Source organism: Chrysochloris asiatica, unplaced genomic scaffold (genome assembly GCF_000296735.1).
Source record: "Chrysochloris asiatica unplaced genomic scaffold, ChrAsi1.0 scaffold00160, whole genome shotgun sequence".
NCBI classification, from domain to species: domain Eukaryota; kingdom Metazoa; phylum Chordata; class Mammalia; order Afrosoricida; family Chrysochloridae; genus Chrysochloris; species Chrysochloris asiatica.
Genome location: NW_006408678.1, coordinates 5,351,755 through 5,376,731, shown reverse-complemented (window position 1 = coordinate 5,376,731; position 24,977 = coordinate 5,351,755). Strand labels below are relative to the sequence as shown.

At 40.4% G+C, this 24,977-nt stretch overlaps 1 protein-coding gene across 1 annotated transcript in view; it reads right to left on the bottom strand.

Annotated features, from left to right (window-relative positions):
• The window catches only part of GNPTAB (N-acetylglucosamine-1-phosphate transferase, alpha and beta subunits), a 172,432-nt gene that overhangs the window by 107,609 nt on the left and 39,846 nt on the right, over positions 1 to 24,977 (bottom strand). The window contains exon 2 of the mRNA XM_006871094.1: positions 4,265 to 4,350. Within this exon, the coding sequence (XP_006871156.1) occupies positions 4,265 to 4,350 (86 nt within the window). The remainder of the gene's footprint in view (positions 1 to 4,264; positions 4,351 to 24,977) is intronic.

Here is a 24,977-nt window from a genome sequence, read left to right as displayed (position 1 = left end):
TTTAATACCATCATATGCTACTTCTTGCAATGACTGAGCATCAACCAGTTTTTGTTGTTGATGTTCTACCTTCTTCTGATGCTTCCTGCATCATTCAATATTTTGTCCATGGAATCCTTCAATATTCCAAGTTGAGACCTGAATTTTTTCTTAAATTCTTTCAGCTTGAGGAATGCTGAGTGTGTTCTTCCCTTTTGGTTTTACAATTCCAGGGATTTGGACATTTCATTATAATACTGTTTTGTCTTCTCAAGCTGCCTTTTGAAATTTTCTATTCAGTTCTTTTATTTCATTTCTTTCAGTTGCTTTAGCTTCTCTACCCACAAGATCAAGTTTCAGAGTCTCTTTTAACATCTTTGGTTTCCTGCCTTTTAAATATCTTTTGTTTTCTTTATCTTGATGTCATCCCACAACTCTCTGTCTTTTGGTCTAATGCATCAAAACACAATCTGTTCTTAAGATGGTCTTAGGTTCGGGTAAGATATATTCAAGGTCATATTTTGGCTCTCAAGGACTTGTTTTAGTTTCTTCAGCTTCAACCTGAACTTGCATATGAGCAACTGACAATCTGTTCCACAGCTGGCCTCTGGCTTTGTTTTAGATAACGACACTGAGCTTTTCCATCGTCTCTTCCCAATAATGGAGTCAATTCGACTACTGTGTATTCCACCTAGTGAGGTCCTGGTTTATAGTCATCTTTTATGCTGTTTTAAAAGGTATTTGCAGTGAAGAAGTCACTGATCTTGCAAAATCCTATTCTGCAATCCCCAGCATAATTTTATGACTAAGGTCATATTTTTCAATTACTGTTTCTTCCTCTTTGTTTCTAAATTTCGCAGTCCAACCAGCAGTAATTATAAACACATATTGATTGCATATTTGATCAATTTCAGACTGAAAAAATTGGTAGAATTCTTCACTATCCTCATCACTGGCTTTAGCGATTGGTGTGTAAATTTGAATAATAGTGATATTAACTGGTCTTTCTTGTAGGCATATGGATATTATCCTATCATAGAAAGCACTGTGCTTCAAGATAGCTCTTGAAATGTTCTTTTTGAAAATAAATGCAACACCATTCCTCTTCATTCCAGGTACAGTAAACCATATGATTGTCCAATTCAAAATAGCCCAAACCAGTCCATTTCACTAGTTCCTATGATATCAACCTTTATGCAGTCCACTTCATTTTTTACAACAACTTCTAATTTTCCTAGAGTCATACTTCATACATTCCATGTTCTGATTATTAATGGATATTTGCAGCTTCTTCTTCCCATTTAGAGTCGTGCCACATCAGCAAATGAAGGTCCAAAAAGTTTGCTAAATTCATATCATTAATGTCAACTCTACCTTGAGGAGGTACCTTCCAATTGAGGGGCTCATCTTCCAGCACTGTATCTGACAATGTTCCACTGCTATTCATAAGGCTTTCAGTGGTTAACCATTCAGGAGTGATTCATCTCTCCTTTTTATTAGTCTGTCTTAGTCTGGAAGCACTACTGAAACCTGTCCACCATAGGTGATTCTGCTGGTTTAAAAAATACTAATGGCATAGCTTCCAACATCATAGCAACACACAACTTACCTGAGAAGGACAAACTTCCAGATGAGTAGTAGTCTAAACCTGTAGTTTGTGAAATAGGGGAACTGGATCTCTCCCTTTTGTTGTTGTTACTGGATGTCATCAGCTGACTGCAATGTATAGCACTCCCATGTGACAGAGTAGAACTGCCCCCATGGAGTGTCTTGACTGTAAGCTTTGTGGAAGCAGATCATCAGCTCTTTCCCCCACAGAGCAGCTTGGTAAGTTAGTACCTTTTAGTTAGTACCCAAGCAGCAACTAGGGCTCCTGAACTCTTTCCCTTATATTTCTCTAAAGTAGCAGTTTTCAAAGACCCTGGAGGTCCCTCAGACTTTCAGGAAGTGGTTACAAATCAGGCTGCTAACCTCAAGGTCGGTAGTTTGAAACTACCAACTGTTCCACAGGAGAAAGATGAGGCTTTCTGATGCTGTAAAGATTTGCAGCCTCGGAAACCCTGTGCAGGGTGGGTCACTATGAGTTGGAACTGACTCCACAGTACTTAACAACAACAACAAGAAATCAAAACTGTTTGTATAATAATACTAAGATACAATCCACCTTTTCCCACTCTACTGCCTTTTACATGGTGTAAAAGCAGTAGTTGGTAAAAAGTCTCCCATGAAGCAAGGCAATGGCATCAGTGTATACCAGTACCCACTGTAGTCATCATCCAAAGAGAGATGAACGATGGAATTTGGAAATTATTGAATAATATCATTAATATTACACACAAGTAAAATGTTACTGAAGATAATTAAAAAATGGCTGCAGCAGCACATTGATGAGAAACTACCAGATGTTCAAGTTGGATTCAGAAGAGTTTGTGGAAGGAGTGATGTCACTGTTGTCATCAGATGGATCTTAGCTGGAATAGTACAAATACCAGAACGATTTTACTTGTGTTTTATTGACTATGCAAAGTCATTTAACTGTGTAGATCCTAACACTGGGAAGAATGGGTATCTGAGAACACTAAATTGTGCTCATGAGGAACCTGTACACAGGCCAAGAAGCAGTTCAAAAAGAAGAAAGGATACGGAATGGTTTAAAATCAGGAAAGATGTATGCCAGGGTTGTTATCCTTTCACCATACTTATTCAATAGTATGATGAGTAAATAATCCGAGAAACTGGATTATACGACGACGAACATGGCATCAGGATTGGAGGAAGAATCATTAAAAATCTGTGATAAGCAGATGATTGCTTGCTAAAAGCAAAGACAATTTAACATACTTACTGATGAAGATCAGAGACTTCAGTATGGATTGTACCTCAATGTACATAAAACAAAAATCCTTACAACTGGACCAATAAATAACATGATAAATGGAGAAAACACTGAAATTGTCAAGACCTCATTTTGCTTGGATCTATAATCAACACTCATGGAAGCAGCAGTCAAGAAATCAAATGGCATATTACATGAGGCAAATCTGCTGCATGAAACCTCTTTTAAAGTGTTCAAGAGCAATGATATCAGGTTGAAGACTATGGTGCTCCTGACTAAGTCATGGTACTTTCGTTCACCTCAATGTATGTGAAAGCTGGGCAACTAATAAGATCGACTGTAGAACAATCAATGTATTTGAATTATGGTGTTGGAGGAGAATATTAAAGGTACTTAAAGAGACAAAGACCTAACCGTAAGGTTGTCTGTTTTTCCCCCACAGTGACGTGGGGGATGTGTAACCACAGGGATAGTCTACTCTCAGTGGTTACTATGGAGCTGCCCTGGTGAGCAGAGCAGTGGAACCAGAAGACTAATGGACTGGGCTTATCCTGCAGAGTGTGAGATGACCTTTACCTCTCAAAACTGGGCAACGATAAAATTATACCATGAAACTTAAAGTGCTCAGGAAGGCAGGATTACTCTTTGGGTCTATTTTTTTGTTGTTTAAATCCATAATATATGGAGATGAGCTACAAGGTTTCTTCCAAGGGGGATGTCCTTTTTTTTTTTACCCTAAATAATTTATTTTACTTACGTTGTTACTGTTGAGAATACACACAGAACATACACCCCCTCAACAATGTCTTCATGTAAAACTCAGTGACATTGATCACACTCTTAAAGTTGTACAACTATTCTCACTCTCCTTGTTCCCAAGTTGTTCCTCCCCCATAAACATAAACTCACTGGCCTCTGTATGTCCTCTCTAATCTTCTGAGTTGCTGTTATCAAGTTGCTTCCAAACTCAACAATCCAAACTCACAGTCATCGAGGTAATTCCAACGCACAGTGCTCCACAGGGCTTCTGAGGTTGTCAGTCTATAGGAGCAGCCAGTCTCAGCTTTTTCTCATGGAGCAACTCATGGATTTGAACTGCAGGTCTTGCAGCTAGCAGCCCAATGCTTAACCCACTGTGCCACCAGAGCTCCTATTCTATTCCAGCTAGATATTAAAAGAGCACAATGCTCAAGACTGACAATCTTTACTGGTTAAGCTAAACTATTGTAAGGTTTTAAGACTTCTGGCGACATTTTCAGTTTCGAATTTAACAATGATCTCAAGGCAATAGTTTCAGAGTATCATCTAATGGGAGTAGTCTTGAATAAGTTTAAACAGATCTACAATTTGGAAGATCCTTTCAACTCTTCTATTGTAACAGGGGTGGTTTCATGTGTCCTTATTTAAATCCAAGTAACAGACACACTCCAAAATAGCTTGTTTTCTCACCGATTTTGAAAGGACTTTCCAGCAATATTGTCTCGATAGGAATCAAATAAAACGTGGTATTGATCCCGGCTCCATTCCAGAACCACCTATTTAAAAAAAACAAAAAACAAAACAAGAAGAAGAAACAATGTTTTCTTTTATCAAACACTAAGATGATAAACTTTCATTTCAGTTCACTTTCATTTCATTAGGAATTGTGAAAGGAACAGGGAAAGCAATCAGAATCCACTCATTCTCTTAGTCCCCTACCACATCGACACTGAGCCACATCCAAATAAATCATCTACAGTTCCTGCCCCTTAAAAGGGGCAGCCTTTTTTCTTTGTTTTTCAAATACTGTACTGTTGTCTTACTGTGCTAGGGAAGGGGCAGGGGGGGCTAAAGAGGCTTAAAAGATGTGATATTTAAACTAGATCTTAAAAAATAAGCAGGAGTTCACCAATCAGGGGAAAGGGGGTAGCATGGGCATGTTCAGAGGTTAAAAAGCCGTTAAGGACAAACTGCTTAGGAACAACTGTGTGGTTGGTTATTGCTAGAGCACGGGTAGATAGCTGGAGACAAAAAGACTGGGAAAGAAAGCTGGGCTCAGATTGTGAAGCAACCCATAGGAAAGCAGAGGCTCTGAAGGATTTTAAGATGACCATACAATCTGAATCCTGGTGTGACGCTGTAGAATAAGCACTGGACTGCTAACCTCAAGGTCGATGGTCCAAACTCATTAACTGCTCCCAGGAACCACTAAACAGATTTGCTGAGTTGGAACCAACTCAACGACACTTAACAAGAGCAACATACAATCTGTTTAAAGTTTGGGAAAGACTCTTCTCACAGCTTATGGAAACATGAGCTGTAACAGAAGAGACTGGCAAGATATGGGGGTGACATCTACGAGGTTTCAGCTAAGGATCTTGCTGACTATTTCAAAAGAAAATTATATAGTTCCCTCATGTCCGCATCTCAAATCTATCAACCAGTCCACACACCTTTCCCATCTTCTTCACTTCTTTTACCACAGAGAAGTGTCTCTTTTCCTTAAAGCATTCTATCTGTCTATTGCCCTTAGATGGTCCTCAACTCTCAGCTTCTCAAGTCCTTGCTTCTTTTCTATTTCCTTCTCAAATAGGATTATTCCCAACAACATATAAACACTTTCCAGCATCTTGGGAAACTTTTCCTTTACTCCATTCCCTTCCAGTTAGACCCTTTCCCCAATTCTGACCCTTTCCAAGGTCAAATGTCTTTCAGAAGTCATCTCCTACTCTCCCACTCACCTTCTGGCCTACTCCAATGCCACTTCTGCCTTCCCCTCATTCCAGAGGTCAAATCCAATGATGTTTTCCCAATTCCCATCTTACTCAACTCATAGTAGTTACCCAACTCCTCCTTCTTGAGAGAATTTATTAGTTTCCTTTTTGGAGATACTCACCCAGTTACCCTCCTTCCACCCAGGTGGCTCCTTTTCAGTCTCCTTTGCCAGTTCATTTTCTTCACCCTGACCTCTAAATGTGTTCTTCCATTCTGTCCCTCTTGCTGGAATGCCTAGCTTCCTGTCAAGCATCCAGACTCTTCCATTTCCTATCCCACCAGGGTCCCACCACCCACAAACAGTTGAGAGAGTCCCATCATTTAGTTTGCATTCCAGTCAGCAAAAAAGAGAAAGAAGGAAAGACATGTCTCCTCTGAGCAGACTTTTTGGAAGTCTTGTGTTCATTGGCCACACTTGGTCGAACGGCCACATGGCTAGAGGGTTGGTTGTGTGGACCCAGGTGTCCAGTTCTACTTGCTCATTTCTTTTTACAGTATTCAAGCCCTTCACAATCTTTGTCTACCTTTTACAAGATGACTTCACTGGGATGGTTCATAAACACTAAATTAAATTAATCATTATTTCAAACGAAGTACTTCTTTCAAAACCTTTGCTGAGGGTCTAATGGGCCTGGTACTAGGTTTACATGGAGGACTGAGCTAAATTCCCTAGCTTCAAGGAACTACAGTAATTAAATTTAAGTCAAGTTTCCTGTCAGCTACAAATGCACTGAGGGAGGAGTACCTGACCATCCGGGAAGGTACTGGGAAGAGTTCCCAGAAGAGGCAATATTTGAACAGTCTTAAAGGGTACGTAAGAGTCTGACAGCAGTTCAGCTGGAGAACAGGGAGTCCAGACTGGATGGGGAGCAAAGAAGAAGAAAACCAAGGATGATTGCTAGCTTTCAGCCTTTAATATGAATGGCTAGATGGATGGATGGCGGGAACACTGAATGATACAGCAGGAACAGGGAGGGTGAGAGTGAGGGCTAGCTAGATCCAAGAGTTCCATTTAATCGTGGTAAATTTGAAGTTACGCATGCATACAACTAGCCTAATTAGATTATAAAGTCCTGGAGGAGAGGGAATGAGTTCTGCCTTTTGCTAACACACAGCGTGTCAAGCCCAATGACAGGCACCCAGCTATAAAGTGCCATCTGTTCACTAAATACAGACTATGTATTTCAATAATTTAAAATCAATAATACGATTGTATAAATATCTTGAGGGAGTCCCGGAGGTGCACTGTTAAGTACATGGCTGCTAACACAAAGGCTGCAGTTCAAACACATTCAGCTGCTACATAGAAGAAAGGCTGGTGTTCTGCTCTGATCAACATTGCTGCTGTTTCGAAGTGCTGTTAAGTCAGTTCAAACTCACAGCGATACGCTATAGGGTCTCCAGGAGTGGCTGGTCAGTAGTTCCAACTGACCAGTACTTATCCTACAGTGCTACAGCCTACAAAATCCTATGTGGTAGTTCTACTTTGTCATATGAATATGAGGTCATTATGATTAAAAAATGGACTCAATGGAACCCAACTGCAATATTAATTTATTGAGTACCTAACAAATGTGACTATACATTCCTAACTAGTTTAAAAAAGGGCAAGCAGTGTACCCATCATTTTTGTAAAGCAAGCTACAGAAAATAAGCTCAATTAAATCACTCCTCTTAGGATGAGGACTAAGCTGCGCCTGACCCAAGCCATAGTATTTTCAAAAACCACATATGCATGCAAAAGCTGGACAGGGAATAAGGAAGACCGTAGAAGAATTGATGCTTTTGAGTTACGGTGTTGCAGGAGAAACCGATCTGTATTGGAAGAAGTGCAGCCAGAGTGCTCCTTGGAGGCCAGGATGGGACATATTGTCAGGCGGAACCCATCACTGAAGAAGGATATCATGTTTGATAAGGTGGAGGGTCAGAGAAAAAGAGGAAGACCATAGCAGCTGCTTTTTCTTTTCTGTCATTGTAAATTTATTATTACATAACTTTTACCAATTCAACTTGACAGCAATTATAACAATCAACTGTGCAGTCCTACCCTTAATCAATATAATGTTCTGTCACTAAGGAGCTCTGGTAGTGTAGTGGTTACGAATCGGGCTGCGAACCGCACGGTCAGCAGTTAAAAACTACCAGATGTTCCACAGGAGCAAGATGAGGCTTTCTGCTCCCATAAAGATCTATAGCCTCGGAAACCCTGTACAGGGTCGCTATGACTTGGAACCGACTCCACAGCACACAGCCACTACGGCTGCTAAAAGTAGTTCTGATAGCGTAGTGGTTACAAATCAAGCTGCAAACCGCAAGGTCAGTAGTTCGAAACTACAAGCTGTTCTGTGGGAGAAAGATGAGGCTTTCTGCTCCCGTAAAAATTTACAGCCTCGGAAACCCTATACAGGGTCACTATGAGTCGGAACCAACTCCACAGCACATAACCACCACCATGGCTGCTTATGTACAACCAATACCTCATGGGATTTAGTTCCTTGGTTTATAGGTTGAGAGTTGAGAGTCAGAGTTTTAAGGGGGTCCCAGTTAATAGGAAAAATTAACTGTTCTACCTCCTAGTTCCTTGCATAGAGCCTGAGATCTTAAAAGTCATCCAAAGCACACTTGGTTTCTATTTGCCTGGAGCAAAAGAGGAAGAAGGAGAGGTGAAGAATAAGAGGAAGATATGGAATGGATTCCTGGTGTGGAGCTATAGGATTTACACTGAACTGTGAATCACAATGTTGCCAGTTGAAACTCATTAAATACTCCTTGGAAACTCTATACATGTTCACTATGGGTCTTAACAAACTTAACAACAACAACAAAATGACTAATTGCCTCTATGAGACCAGAAGAACTGGATGGTACCCATCTACTATTACTGAACACTTTGATCAAAAACTCTATAGAAGCATAGTTTGAAGAGGGGAAATAATACTAAAATAGTTGACTGTCTTATGAATATTGGTTTCCCTTTCCTATTATTATAAAATTGACACTTGGATGGGATAGAAAGGAATGTTGGGAAGCATGATTATAGAAAACCTGTAAGCCCATCTTCAGCCTATAACTGACTAGAATACCTAAAAGGGGTTCTAGAACTTGCCCAGTTAAATAGGCCTCTTGCAAAGCATTTGCATACTATAGGACCTTAGATGGAATCCTGAGTCCCATCCAGAACCTTATGAGGTGGGACATTCCCACTAGCAAGGATAAGCAGACCAGCCTGGAACAGCTAGAGCAACAGAAGATACATCTTCAAAGAAAGATAATCAGGAAAAACCCAAAACAAAAATGTCAGCATGACTGGCTACTACAAGAATTAGAAAGCTGTTTGCCGGAAAGTCATCAAGGCAAGCAACCAAGTTCCTTCAGGACAAACTCCCCTCTAAGACTGAAACTCAAAGGGAACACACGAACAGGCATGTAAGCTTGCTGGCTACCATACTGGTCTACTGGTGAGTGGAAGAGGGGGAAAGGCAGCAATGAAGAAATGGGCTGAGTTCAACCATGGTCCATTGACTTCTGTTGACCTGGAGATGAGAGAGAGAAGAGAAAGGGCTACAACGTTGTTGGTCCAAAGTGTGGTGGGATCTGGGGACACTTGAGCCCATGGACAAGGACATAGCCACAGAGGGCTAGAGCTGAGAGTGAAGCATCCAGCTGATATGAAATAAGGGGAGATGCACAAGAACAACCAAATATGTAGACAGTACCCATTTGACCTAGCCTAGATGGCTGGATAATCACAACTCCACTAGAGAAAGATTACAGAAAAAAAAAAGTTTTAATTTTTTTTCGATAAAGAAAACAAGGGTAAATTGCTACAATTTGATGAATCTGACCTATACTCATGGAAGTAGTTACTCTAAATACCAACAGAGAGGAAAAGAGTCTTCACATAAAGTATCAATGCTATCCCCTCTGTACACAGGGTAGACGGGGATGGGCAATTTAGACACTGGCTACCTAAAATGAGGGGGCGATAAAGGCATGAAGTGACTGGCTTACAAGGTTTCAAGAGGGAGTTTAGTTTAAGAGTATGGTGGGGGGTAGAAAGAGTCCCCACTGAATAGCTTTTATCTTGTCTAGTTGGGTCTGGTGAAAAGAGATGGGGATAAGATTTGTATGATTCAATAGTAAATAATTGTTATCATGATTAATTGGGATAGTCACAATTGTAAAGGTAGAAGTTTTGTAACAAAAACAGGGAAGTGGTTAATCTTACAGTCCAGAAACAGAGAACCCTAGGACCATCAAGGGAGAAGAGCACAAGCAGAATGCAGGACCTTAGCCAGAGAAGCAGCGACACCAGAGAAGGCAGAGATGGGGTCTTGGAGAAGGGGAGCAGCTGAGGACTCTAAATTCATGGGAAGAAAGGGACTAAGAGCTGGTGGCCAGGGGGCAGACTTGCAGAATATGCCCTTCAGAGATGTAAATTATTATATATGCCTGAATGCGTTTTAAAAAAAAAGCTCAAGTGAATAGAGAGAAATATTATTAACATGGAGGGGATTATAATCATTGTAATGAAACAAGTAGCAAGGTGTATGATTTGTTGAATGTAAAACTGATGATCTGCCTTGTAAACGTTCACTCAATCCACAATAAAAACCTTAAAAAAATAAAAATAATAATTTTTTTAAAAATGACTCTACAGAAGAACCCTGTTCAAAAGCAGAAAAATGCATAACAGAACTCAAATTCTCTTCAATTCCATACTATCTGGAACCATGAAAACTGAATGAGACCCTGAAACTATTGCCCTATGATAATCTTTAAACTTTAAACCAAAAATATTCCCTGAAGTTTTCTTAAAACCAAATGAAGTCTAGCATAAGTAGTAAAAAACAAAACAAAACAAAAAAACAGCCTAGGGCATTGTGCTCTTTTAAGAACTATCTATCTGGGATCAAAGTGACAGCAGCAAGTTTTGACACAGGAAACATAGGGGCAGTGAGTCTATGGTGATGAAAGAGTAATTCAGGACTGAGAATGGCTGCACAGCTCCAAAGAATGTAATCACTGTCACTCAAGTGTATCTGCAGAAATGAAGGAATCGGGGTATATTTTGCTGTTGATAGTCTCAAAGACAACAACAACAACAACAACAACAAAACAGAAAAGAAACTCAATGAAATTGTCTTGGCTGGCAGGGTTACCCAGAGGGAGAACAAGCATCAGAGAAGACATACCTCACCAGAGGCTGAGCAATGCTAGTGGGCTGTATGTTGACACAACCTGTTTTCCTTCATCAGATAAATTAATCTCACCATCGCAAAAACACTTGTGTACATCAGTAAGAACAAAACTCTGAGTAACTTGTAACTAACTCTATCATTTACCTGGAAATAAGTTACTAGTGTGCAGTGAGATACTTGTTAAGTGCCGCTGAGTTGGTTGGTTCTGACTCATGGCAACCCTGTATAGGACCCCGTACAGTTTCCAAGCAGCTGGTAGATTTGAAGTGCCAACCTTATGGTTCACAGTCCAGTGTTGATTTTACAGCACCATACCAGGAGTCCAAGTTACTTAATATGGCCCTTCTAATCAAACTCCTGGAGTCCTGGTGTGGTGCTGTGGGTTAATGTGCCAGACTGCTAAGCCGTTTGAACTGCAAAGTCGGTGGTTCAAGCTCACCAGCTGCTCCTTGGAAACCCTGTACAGGGGTCGCTAGGGGTTGGAACTGACTCAATGGCAGTTGACACAACAACAATTAAACTCCTCCATTTTGTGATGTGCTGGTGTGGAGCTGTGGGATAATGCACTGAACCAAAAGGTCAGTTTGAACCACAAAGTTGGTGATTCAGATTCACCAGCCACTCCCTGGAAACCCTATACAGGGTCACTATGACTTGGAACTGACTCGATGGCATTTATCAACAACAGCATGTGTGTGGTGATGGCCTGGGCTGGACTGAATTGAATTGTTCATTATGTTAATGAGGTAGAATTAGGGTGAATATACTTTCAGTCACTGCCTTACTAGAGGGTGTACCTCAAATCACCACTCTAATCCCCTTCATTACCCTTCACACCCTCGGAATGCCATGCTCAAGTACGGAAAATTTACTACAGTGTGGTGTTAGAGAAGAACATTAAAAGCAGCATGGAAGAACAAACAAATCTGTGTTGGAAGAAGTACAACCAGAATGCTCCTTAGAAGCTAGGATGACAAGACTCTGTCTCATACTTCAGAGATATTATCATGATGAACCAGCCCCTAGAGGAGGACATCAGGCTTGGTAAAGTGGAGGTCAGCAAATAAGAGGAAGACTCCCAACAGGATGGAATGGCACAGCGGCATCAACAATGGGCTCAAGTGAAACAAAAATCATGAGGATGGTGCAGGAATGGGGAGGGTTTCATTCTGTTGCACATAAGGTTGCATTTAACAGCAACAACAATAGGTGTGAGGGTTATCATTCCTGACATCAGACAGATCTTGGCTGAAAGCAGAGAATGCCAGAAAGATGTTTACCTGTGCTTTATTGACTGTGCAGATTATGACAAGCTATGGATAACATTGCAAAGAATGGATACCTCAAAACACTTAATTGTGCTCATGAGGAACCTGGACATAAACCAAGACAGTTATTCCAACAAAATAAGGATATACTGAATGGTCTAAAATCAGGAAAGGTGTGTATGAAGACTATATAGTCTTATATCATACTTATTCAATCTGTATGCTGAGCAAATAATCCAAGAAAGTGGATTATATGAAGACTAAGGCGACATCAGGATTGGAGGAAGTCTCATTAACAACCTGTAATATGCAGATGATACGACCTTACTTCTAAAAGTGAAAAGAACTTAAAATACTGATGAAGATATGAGCAAAGACCACTGTCTTCAGTATAGATTGCACCTCAGTATAAAGCAAACAAAAATCCTCACAACTGAGCCAATAAATAGCATCATGATAAATCGAGAAAAAATTGAAGTTCTCAAGACTTCATTTTGCTTGTATCCACAATCAACACTGATATAATCAGCAATCAAGAAATCAAATGACATACTGCATTAGGCAAATCTGCTGCACAAGACCTCTTTAAAGTGTTCAAGAGCAAAAATGTCAGTTTGAGGACTAATGTGAGCCTGACCCAAGTCATTTTCAACAGCCTCATATAAAGCTGAACAATGAATAAAGAAGAAAATAGAAGAACTGATGCATTTGAGTTACAGTGTTGGAGATGAATATTAAAAGTACCATGGACTACAGGAAGAACAAAGAAATACAGTCATACCTAAAATGAGGGGGCAATAAAGGCACGAAGTGACTGGCTTACAAGGTTTCAAGAGTGAGTTTAGTTTAAAAGTATGGGGAGGAAAGAAAAGAGTCCCCACTGAATTGCTGTCATCTTGTCTAGATGGGTCTGGTGAATTCAATAGTGAATAACTAATCACGACTGTCACAATTGTAAAGGTAGAAGTTTTGTAACAAAAACAGGGGGGTGGTTAATCTTGCTGTCCAGAAACAGAGGACCCTAGGATCATCAAGAGAGAAGCGCATAAGCAGAATGTGGGACCTTATCCAGAGAAGCAGCAGTGCCAGAGATAGAGGCAGAGATGGGGGCATGGAGAGAGGGAGCAGCTGAGGACTCTAGACTCATGGACTAAGAAGAGAAGGACTAAGAGTTGGTGGCCAGGAGCAGACTTGCAGAATGTGCCCTTTGGAGATGTAGATTATTATATATGCCTGAGTGATTTTTGTTTGTTTGTTTGTTTTTTAAAAAAGCTAAAGTGGATAGAGAGAAATACTTTTAACTGATGGTACATGGAGGGGATTATAATCAATATAATGAAACAAGGTATATGATTCGTTGAATGTAAAACCGATGATATGCCCTGTAAACTTTCACTAACTCCACAATAAAAACAATAAATACATACATACATACATACATACATACATATATACAGTCATGATGCTCCTTTGAAGCCAGGATAGAGAGATTTTATCTCTCATACTTTGGACATATTATCTGAAGGGACCAGTCCCCAGAGAAAGACATGATGCTTGCTCAAGTGGAGGGTCAGTGAAAAGAGGGAGACGCCCATCGAGATGGACTGGCACAGTGGCAGCAAAAATGTGCTCAAGTGTAACAACAATTGAGGCTGGCACAGAACCAGGCAGTGTTTCATTCTGTTGTGCGCAGGGTTGGTATGAGCCGGAACTGACTCAACAGCATCTAACAGCAATAGGTGTATTGCTGTTGGTTAAATATTGGCCTTCTAACCGCAAAATCAGCCATTCAAACTCACCGGCCACTTCTCAGGAACCCTATACAGGGTCACTATGATTTGGAACCAATTTGATGACACTTAACAACACGGTTTGCACCTAATATATATGAATGCTCTGGAAAAATTCTATGGACCCTACATTTGTCATCTTGCTCTTGAAACGTAAGCCAGTATCCTATCCTCTAACCTGATTTGCCAGCGTCCACAGCACTGAAAGCTACCTGCCTGTCATGTGACCAGTTAATTTGGGTTTGATATGGATTTGTCAGTTCCTGCAATGATATGAACAAGGACGAGTCTCCAGACTGATGCCTGTCCTATGGATTTGGGACTTCCTAGCCTTCACAACCAAGTAAGCCATTTATTTCCTTGACAGTTCATGAGTTTTATGGGACAATGCAGTGAATTACTGAACCCAAATATGGAGGGTCGTGTGCTGAGGGGAAGAGGAGGAGTTGATGTTACAGATGATAGAGTGGTATACTGTAGTTTGGAAAAGCTGGACATCTGGCATGTCTGTAATCTCCCCCTCATAGTAACTACCTTTATGCTGATTCTTCTAAATTATTCATGCCTTACGCCATGTTTTGTCTTGATTTTTTTTCTGTTACCATTTTTATTGTTATCTATCTTTTAACCCCAATGAATCAATTTATAAGAACAGAGAACTGCTTACAACTTTATTTCACATTCCACTCACAACCAACCCTGTCCCTTATACACCATTTCCTTAAATAATATCTGTCTAAAGCAAGAGTGACCTAAGGACATAGGAATGGATTTGGGAATTGGGGACCCTTCTAGGAGAACTTGCCAATTCCCTTACTTACTATCTCTGTAGCTGTAAATATTGACACCAACCATGCCTCCCACAGCATTCACGCTGGGTTAGATTTTTCATTGCAACAGCCACATAGGACTCAGACACTACACTCACAGGAATGGGTTTATTAGGAAGTTAAGTTACAATTCGGGGACAGGAATGCTCAGGGCACTGCTGTTCAGATGGTCAGGACAGCCTCACCTCAGCATGCCCACAGGCCAGCCTCTCTCTACCCAGCCAATATTACAAAGCTCTTTTAGAGTATTTACTTTTCTCTACTATTAAAGGCACTGTTAGAATACTTTGAGATAAAATCAACTGTGATACTATTTATTAAATACTAAATGAGTTATGAAATGTATATTAACAATGCAATATCAACAAAGAATTATAAACACCAAGTTTATTCTACTAGTTTAAAAATGTTTATCATTTCTACAACTCCATATTAATGCACTCAAGGTACAAGATCAGTTGCTGGTCAGTTTCACAAAATGGCAGCCAAGCCAAAAGCTCGGCCAGCAGGCAGCACATCATGGTCTGCAAGCACCCTCTCACTGCCCAAGAGGAAGGTCAGCTCCACTGCTAGGGCAGTGAAGGAAGAGCTCAAAAGATGATCCACTGGGTTGTTAGGGGAGACCTGCTCCTCCAAGAATGGAAACAAAGCTAAGCAAAGGCAGAAGGAGAGGATAAATCTTCAGACAAAAAATGTACAAACAAAAGGGAAAAGGGGAGCAAAGGGGAAATAGATTGAAATTGCTAATCAAGAAAGATTTATCAGAAGGACAAACTATTTACCAGATAGTAAAAACAAGAGAAAAAGAAGCTAGGTTTGATTAATGTTTATCTACCATGTCCTGGTATGGCACTGTAGGATAAGCACTGGACTGCTAAACTGAGAAGTGGGTGGTTCAAACCAATCAGCTGCTCTTTGGAAACCCTATACAGGGTTTCTATGTGTTGGAACTGACTCAACAGCACTTAACAACAACAATCACGACCATGTCTCACACATTGGTGTTAGAGGAGAATATTGAAAGTGCCATGGGCTGCCAAAAGAACCAATAGATCCGTTTTGGAAGAAGTGCAGCCAGAGTGCTTCTTAGAGGCCAAGATGGCCAAACTTCGTCTCTCATACTTTAGACATATTGTCAGGAGGGACCAGTTGCTGGAGAAGAATATCATGTTTGGTAAGGTGGAGGGTCAGAGAAAAAGAGGAAGACCCCACCAACAAGATGGACTGGCCAAGTGACACCATCGATGGACTCAAGCATGACAACTGTAGTGAGGTTGGCCCAGTTTCGGGCAGTGTTTTGTTCTGCTGCGCATAAGGTCGCTATGGGTCGGTACCGACTCGATGGCACCTAACAACAACAACTCACATTGGGTACTGTAGCTCTCTTGTACAATTCAGAGGAATATTTTTATCAACTATTTTGTAAACGCAGGTTTTTTAGTAACTCTAGAAACATTTTAAGAAGGAAGAACTTCCATTTCATCCCATTTTTTAAATGCAAATGGATGTGGTTTTCTTTAAGAGGTGAAATCGGTTCATTAATGTTTGATACAACCAGAAAATAGTGGAATGTTGAACTGTGGGAGGCTTTTACTTGGTGTCAATGTAACATTCTGGGATGTGTGAGTGTGTGTGTATGTGTGTGTAGTTTTTATATCTCACAATACAAAGCATACTTAATGACAATTTGGAGTTGTGGTCATGCATTTATTTGACTTGAACATTTAAAATTAATCCTATTTTATGTTGTTTTTAGTAGAATTGTTTCTTAAAGAAAACTGCTTTCTCTTTATGGCTCTCCCTATTAGAACTGTGTGCATTCTGTATCATCTTTGGTCATGGCAATCCCGTTCTTCTAGTCACTATGTTACATGCTGTGAAAGGTTGAACATTTGAGTGTGTAGTGTGTATCACGTTAAATCATCAATTAGTGGAACTAAGCACTGGACCGAAAGGTCAGTTTGAACCACAAGGTCAGTTGTTCAAACTCACCAGACACTCATCAGAAACCCCATACAGTGTTGCTATGAATCAGAACTGATTTGACAGCACTTAACAACAACAATGATGTAACAGTTTTCTGACAACTGAAGATAATAGTACTTGATATCCTCTTAAGGAATCAATATAAAAAGCTGGAAAGTCACTGGAATTTAGGAAAGAATTATAACTACAAGGCTTTTTGGAATTTGGGTATGCACATTAAGAATTGTGTACATACTGTTCATCATGTCTCTGTGTTGTTGGGTGCTGCCAGGTTGGTTGGGACTCATAGCAACCCTATGCACATCAGAAGGAAACACTGTACTAACCCTTAAAACAACCAATAAAATACCAATTATGAAAAAAAAAAAAAAGGGGGGAGGGTTAGCCATATACACACCTTCACCAAGTACTATCATAATAGGTACTCTCACCAGCAATGAATCCCTCTTACAAGGTACAAACTGTAAGGTAGATAATGCGAAGGCTCATTGTACACAGAGACCTGAGAACATGTAGCTGTTGTGTGGAAAGGCCGAGATTTGAATCAATTCCAGTACCTCTGCCCCTGTTCAACTTAGCTTGGCCTCCCTTGGCGTCACCAGGCTGCCTCCTCTGACATTTACACAGAGCTAGCTTTGTCAAGTACATACTTATCAATGTGGTCATTCAACCAGTTCTGAAACTAGTGAGCTTACCATGATTCAATGAGCCAGAACTGTTTTCCTGGCACTTTAAAAATGACCACAGGTTATATAATAATGTTCAGGTTTTTTCCTCAGCCTTTTTAGAATGTCTAGTACTCCTGGTGTGGCACTATAGGGTCAGCACTGGACTGTGAACCACAAGGTTGACAGTTCAAACCCACCAGCTGCTCCTTGGAAACCCTATACAGGGGTTATTAATGAGCACGTCTTAACAAGTAGTCCCTTAAGTGGTTTGCACATATAAATGTTAAAATCTTCAGATACTAAACTTTTTTAAAACAAATTTGAAATGGGTACACACTTTTGTTTGACACTTTCCTGATCCCAGTACAAGATCAAAAGCATGCTTGTGGGAGAATAGCAGTGAATGGAAATGCAATGCCCATAATCCTTTATGTCAGAGAAGTTTCCTGGTTACAGGAGAATGCAAAGTAATTGTTAAGAAAACACCTGGCACATAGTGGAAAGCTCAGTAAGATTTACATTCAGAAAGCATGCATTTAAGTGTAATGCTTATCAGTAATATAAATCTTGGGTATTTCTCTAGTTTCAATTTCTTCTTTTGTGGAACAAGTATTAATACTAGCTGTTTCACAAGATTGGTTTGATGACTACCTGAGATGTGCAGCCATACAGGGTTGTATAACAGCACTGATGCACAAGCTCTTCACCTGTGTCCCCACGATAGCACTTCCAGTTCCACAATATCATTTACCTGCTCGTACAGCAACCTAGCCCAGGGACTTGAGCCCTTTTTTTTTTAAAGTTTTATTGTGAATTATGTGATAGTTTACATGGGAAACCATTAGTTTTACATAATTCATCCTATTATATATCATTTCATTGCCATGGTTTGATCCCTTATTTTTAATCCTTAGAACCTTGCACTGTGCCAGGTACAAGATCAACAAATATTCCCAGAATGAATGAATAAGGTGACAGGTTCTACAAAGCAAACATCCTGGAATAACCTCACACTCCACTGACTTTTTCCAGAACTTTCTGCTCTCAGATCCATTCCCTGAGAACTGAGGTAAGGGAAAAAGTTGCAAAGAAACAATAACAGTTCTAGGCACGTAATGCATAAAACTCTTAGTAAAAAGCCGCTGCCCCTTGGATACTGGTCAATATCTGAAGCAAAGCAGACAGTGGCATGTTGATAGTTGTTGGACAGTTGGCTTGGACTCATGGTGACCTCGTGTATAATAGAACAAACGCTACCCGGTCCTGCACCATCTTCATGATTGCTAGTATGTTTGAACCCACTGCTGAGCCATTGTGTCAATCCACCTCACTTAAGGGTTCCCTCACCTGCACTGACGCTTTAGTTCACCAACCACAATGTTCTTTTCTAGTGACTGGTCTTTTCTGATTACATGTCCAAAGTAATATCCTCACTTCTAGCTGTATTTCTTTTAAGACTGATTTGTTCATTCTTTAGGCAGTCCATGGACTGCTCGGTAAAAATTTACATCTTGGGACTCTCCAGCTACAAGCAAGAAAAACTCTGACCCTGACAGAGTTTTTCATATAGATGATCATGTCAGAAATTGATAGTACTCCTCCTTTAACATAAATCTTCATGATTTCTGAGAATAAAATGTGTTCTATATTAAAAGACACTAAAAGAAAGACAAGGCTATGTTATACAGATGTTCTAAGCTTCATCTTTCTGCTAGCCCTCCAGCTTCTTTGATACTAATCAGGAAATTCAATCTGCTCATCACCAGCAGCATTTTCTAACCACATCTGATTAAAGACATTGGTTTTCTTCCCCAATGCAAAACGGCTTGGCAGAGTAATAAAACAGAACTTGAGAAAAAAAAAGGAACTCCCCTTCAGTTCATGTTAGGAATCGAATGGTTATTAAAACTGGAATGATATTCCCCCTTCTTCACATTAATTAAAGGAAATGATCCAAACCCAGATGCATGGCCACGATGTATTCAAATACTTGTTAAATACAACAGCATTGTTCTAGACTCTAGCTACCTTCTTTGAATCCTTTACTGCTCTAGACACACAGGATATATTTTTTTAGTAGATTTTTAAGAAGCACAAAATGGAAATCAGCACTTAGTCCTCAAAGAGATAATGTCTCTCTTAAGGACTATGAATTTATTTGCATGAAATGTCTTAGGAGCATTTGGTAAGTGAAGATTAAAACAGGTTTAGCCTTGTTATGTTGCTTCCATTTCAGTTTCTTCTCACATGACAATGTTGAGGCCGTAAACGCTTAGTTATAGGAACTAGAGAGACCAATGTTCAAATCCTATGTACCTTTGACCTAGTTTTAAATTTTGAAAAATAACATATAGAAAATTCGTAAAGCATCTATATAGAGTTGTGTTAGTAACTTTAACACTGATATCCATGCACCCTCTACAGGACAGAAACACTATAAAAGCTTGTTGTTGTTGTTGTTGTTGTTGTTGTTGTTGTTAAGTGCTGTTGAGTCGATTCCAACCCACAGCGACCCTGTATAGGGTTTCCAAGGAGCAGCTGGTGAGCTTCAACCACCGACCTTGCAGTTCAAACAACTTTGCAGTCTGATGCATTAGCCCACAGTGTCACACTTACTCTAATGCATAAAAAAAAGAAAGAAAACTAGTAACACTTCCATAAGTAATAGCAAAGGGATAATTTAACAAAGCTCTACCAAATCAATTAGAAAAATAATCTTTTCTAAATAGGAACGTGGGATGAAGCACAATTCATAGACCGTTGTTGTTAAGTTCTGTAGAGTCGGTTCTGACCCATAGTGACGCTATATAGGGTTTCCAAGGAGCAGCTGGTGAGCTTGAACTACAAATCTTATAGTTAAAACAACTTTGCAGTCCAGCACATTAACCCACAGAGCCATACCAGAACTCCAAAGAGTTCATAGAATACATAGAATGCAAATGGTTAAAGGCACCAAAAAAAGGAAAACTCACCAATTAGTAAAGAAGGGCAAAATCCCAAAAAAATTTTTAAAAATACAATTTTCCATAGACTGGGGCAGAACCATTTCATCAGTTGTTGTTAAGTGCCATCAAGTAGGTTCCAACGTATAGTGACCCTGTATAGGATTTCCGAGGCTTTAAATCTTCACAGGAGCAAAAAGCTTCACCTTTCTCTAGTAGAGGGGGTGCTGGGATCGAACCATGGACCTTGTGGTTCGCAGTTCTGTGCTTAATGTATGGAGCCATCATGTTCCTATTTAATTTGTGGTGGTGGTGGTTATATGCCGTGGAGTCAGTTCTGACTCATAGTGACCCGGTACAGGGTTTCCGAGGCTATAAATCTTTACAGGCGCAGAACGCCTCATCTTTCTCCCGTGGAACGGCTGGTAGTTTCAAACTGCTGACTTTAAGGTTCACAGCCCAATTCGTAACCACTACTCTACCAGAGTGCCTTTATTTAATTGTTGTTGTTGTTAAATACCGTGGAGTTGGTTCCGACTCATAGTGACCCTGTACAGGATTTCCGAGGCTGTAAAACTTTACAGGAGCAGAATGCCTCATCTTTCTCCCGCGGAACAGCTGGTAGTTTCGAACTGCTGACCTTGCGGTTCGCAGCCCTATTCGTAACCACTACGCTACCAGAGCTCCTTCTAGTAGTATAATAACTGCAACTCTGGTATGGCGCTGTGGGCTAATGCATCAGACTGCCAAGTTGTTTGAACTACAAGGTCCATGGTTCAAGCTCACCAGTTTCTCCTTGGAAACCCTATACAGGGTCGCTATGGGTCGGAATTGACTCGACGGCACTTAACAACAGCAACATTATATTAAGTAGTGTTTCTTATGGCAGTAGTATATAGTTTGTTTGTTACCCTCTTGATAGAAAAAATGACTTTTCATAGATGATTTTGGCCTTGATTACTTTTTAAATGTGAAACAAGTTAAAAAATTAGCAAAGAAAAGTTAATACAGATAACATACCTATTACAATCCTGTGTAGGGTTTCCAAGGAGCAGCTGGTAGGTTTGAACCACTGACCTTGTGATTAACAGTTAAGTGTTTATCCTACAGCACCACACTAGGACTCCACTTACAGATAATACTACAACTGTTGTTGTTTTTGTTTTTAAGTGCCATCAAGCTGGTTCCCACCCATAGAAACCCTTAATAGGGTTTTCCAGGAGTGACTGGTAAGCTTGAACCGCCAACCTTGCAGATACATCTAGAAGCCAATAAATCCAGTCCAGGACAAAGAATACTGTAACAAGGGACTCATGGCTCAGCAGGTGACTGCTTCAGAGACATCAACTAATTCATTCCCAAACTCCTGTAATCATTTTTGGCCCAGTGGGCAATCAACAGGATTAGACCAAGACTGAAAAAGAGAGTCTCGTAGGTACACTCCAATGTTAATCTTAGTCTTAAAATCCTCAAAGATGACAATAACTTCAGGTATTTAAAGCTAAGTAAGAGAGTGACAGCCATCAACAATACTGAGCCAAATATAGCCCCAGGATCTGTGATACAGAAACACTAGCAGGGAAAACGAAAGACAATTCCCAAACCTTAAAGATGAGAAACCCAAGATTTATCAGGTTTTCTCAACCTAGAGTCCAGAGAGGTTCCTCCAGAGCCCAACAAGAGAGAATTCAGAGAGAGTGTAAGGGCTTGAATGGAGGGGGAAAAAAAGATCTCTATTTTCACTTACCTCTAACTGATATTTAGCATTTCTTCCACCTCAGTAATATTCACCATGTCTGTAACTTGGCTATCAATAGAAATCATGCATGATTTCATGGCCAATACTACTGCTGCAGGTATCTTGAAATCATTTACACCCCTCATTATTTGAAACTAGGGCAGTTATTAGACACCACCCCCTTCCCCATTAGATCTCATTATCTGTGCTAACAAAAAGCACATATGGAGATCTGGTAGCATAGTGATTATGAATCGGGCTGCGAACCGCAAGGTCAGCAGTTTGAAACTACCAGCTGTTCCGCGGAAGAAAGATGAGGCTTTCTGCTCTTGTAAAGATTTACAGTCTCAGAAACCCTGTACAGGGTCACTATGAGTCGGAACCGATTCCAAGGCACATAATCACCAAGACCAGTATGTATCTTACACACTTGATGTGTAAAACTTTGATTACTCAAAATCAAATCGCAATATGTTAAACATGTGCTTTTAAAAATCCTATGCATTTTAAAGCATTTTTCCAAGAAGGGGTCCATAGACTTCACCAGATAGTCAGAGGGATGATAATACAAAAAAAGAGCAAGGGCCCCTGATAAAGCTAGGGCTGTCTGGCTCTCAAATCTGGGCTCTAAGCCATCCTATTTTTCTATGCTTACCATGCTTCCTGCATCTCCATCTGCACTGCACCTTTTATCTTACTAACCCGCATCTGTATGTCCATTGTCCTCAATAAACTCTAATTTTTGTCTTTTCATCTTTATCAGCTTAGTCTCTGGCATTCCACAGGCATTAAACAAATACATTTTAAATTAAAGAAGTAGGAGATAGTTTAATAATATCTCTTCCTTTAACATCTTCTCAGCAAAACCTGAGGTTTAACACACCTGAAAATTTGTTTGTTGTTGTTGTTAAGGAGTCCTAAAGGAGCTCTGGTAGTACAGTGGTTATGAATCAGGCTGCCAACCTCAAGGTCAGCAGTTCGAAACTACCAGCAGTTCCGCAGGAGAAAGATGAGGCATTCTGCTCCTGTAAAGATTTACAGCCTTGGAAACCTTGTGCAGGGTCACTATGAGTCGGCACCAACTCCACAGGACTTAACAACAACACTGACGCTGTAGGATAAGTACTGGATTGCTTAGGGCGGCAGTTCAAAAGCACCAGCCACTCCTTGGGAGAAAGATGAGGCTTTCTGCTTCTGTAAAGATTTGCAGTGTTAGAAACCCTATATAGAATCGGTTTGATGGCAGTGGTTGGTTGTTGTTGTATTGCTGTTAGGTACCCTCAGGTCTGCTGACTCATAGCCACCTTATGAATAAAACGTTGCCTGGTTCTGCACCATCCCCACAACAGTAGGTATGCTTGAGACCACTGTTTGATCACTTTGGCAATACATCATGGTCACCTAGGGTCTTCCACTTTTTCACTTGGTGTGGCATTGTCAGATAAGCAATGGACTAACTACAAGGTCGGCGGTCACACCTACCAGTCATTCCTTGGAAACCCTATACAGAGTCGCTGAGTCAGAAATGACTTGATGGCACTAACAACAACAACAATTACTTTACCAGTCATGAGATCTTGCTTCAGAAACTGGGCCCTTGTGATAACATGGTTACAGTTCTTAAGAAAAAGTCTTACCAACCTCCCTTCTAAGAAGCATCCTTGCTATACTTTTCCCAAGACAAATAGGTGGGGTTTTCTGGAAGTCGGCAGTATATTCAATGTTCTGTGTCAACAGCATAATACATCAATTTTTCTTCAGTCTTTCTTTTTCATTGCCCAACTTTCCCAAACATGTGAGGCCGACCATTGAAAAAAGTTGGTTTGAACTACAAGGCTGGAGGTTCAAACCCGCCAGCTACTCCTCAGAAACCCTATACAGGGTCGCTACGAGTTGGAATTGACTCAACAACACTTAGTAACAACAACAAGATACAACTATTGGTCTCTCTATGTATAAAGAAAAGAAGTTATGAAAACTGAAGACACTTGGAATCAGTCCAATGGACTAATGGAGCATGTGAACATCAGCCTCCACGATCCTAAAATGAGAAGAACTGGATGGTGCCTGACTACCATTTCTGACTACTCTGAAAGGGATCACATTAGAAGGTACCAGATACAGTGGGAGAAAATGTGGAGCAAATTATAAAAAAAGACCAGGCTTACTGGTAAGAAAGAGACTGGAGGAACCCAAGACTGTGGCCCTTGTCCACCCTTCAGTTCTGGAACGGAACTCACCACCGTGGTTCAATATTCAGTCAAGTAGTAGATCTATATGCTCACCATATAGATCAAAAGGATTTACCGAAGGATTAGAAAGTAGGGTGGAATGGAATTAAGAACCAGAGAGGAAGTGGGATAAATACTGCTGCTTGGAGGGGACTGCAATGATTGACATGAAAGCAAGTGTATGATTCAATTAATGTTAAACTGTAAATCTTCACTCAATTCACAATAAAAATTTTCAAAAGAAAAAACCAACACCAACGTGGCTTCATTCAGGCACACATGTCCAAAAAGTGACATCTTTGCACTCTGAGATTTTAAAGAAGTCTTTCACAGTAGAAGTACACAACAAAAATATAATTGTTTTTGTTGCTGTTGTTAGGTGCCATCGCATCAGTACCAACTCATATTGACCCTATGCACAACAGAACAAAACACTGCCCAGTCCTGGGTCAACCTCACAATTGTTGCCACACTTGAGCTCATTAATGCTGCCACTTGCCAATCCATCTCCCTGGGGGGTCTTCCTCTTTTTCTCTGACCCTCCACCTTACCAAACATGATATCCTTCTCCAGCGACTGACTTCTCCTCCTGACAATATGTCCAAAGTATGAGAGATGAAGTTTGGCCATCTTGGGCACCAAAGAGTACTCTGGCTGCACTTCTTCCAAAATGAATCTATTGGTTCTTTTGGCAGCCCATGGCACTTTCAATATTCTCCTCCAACACCATAACTCAAAAGCATCAATTCTTCTA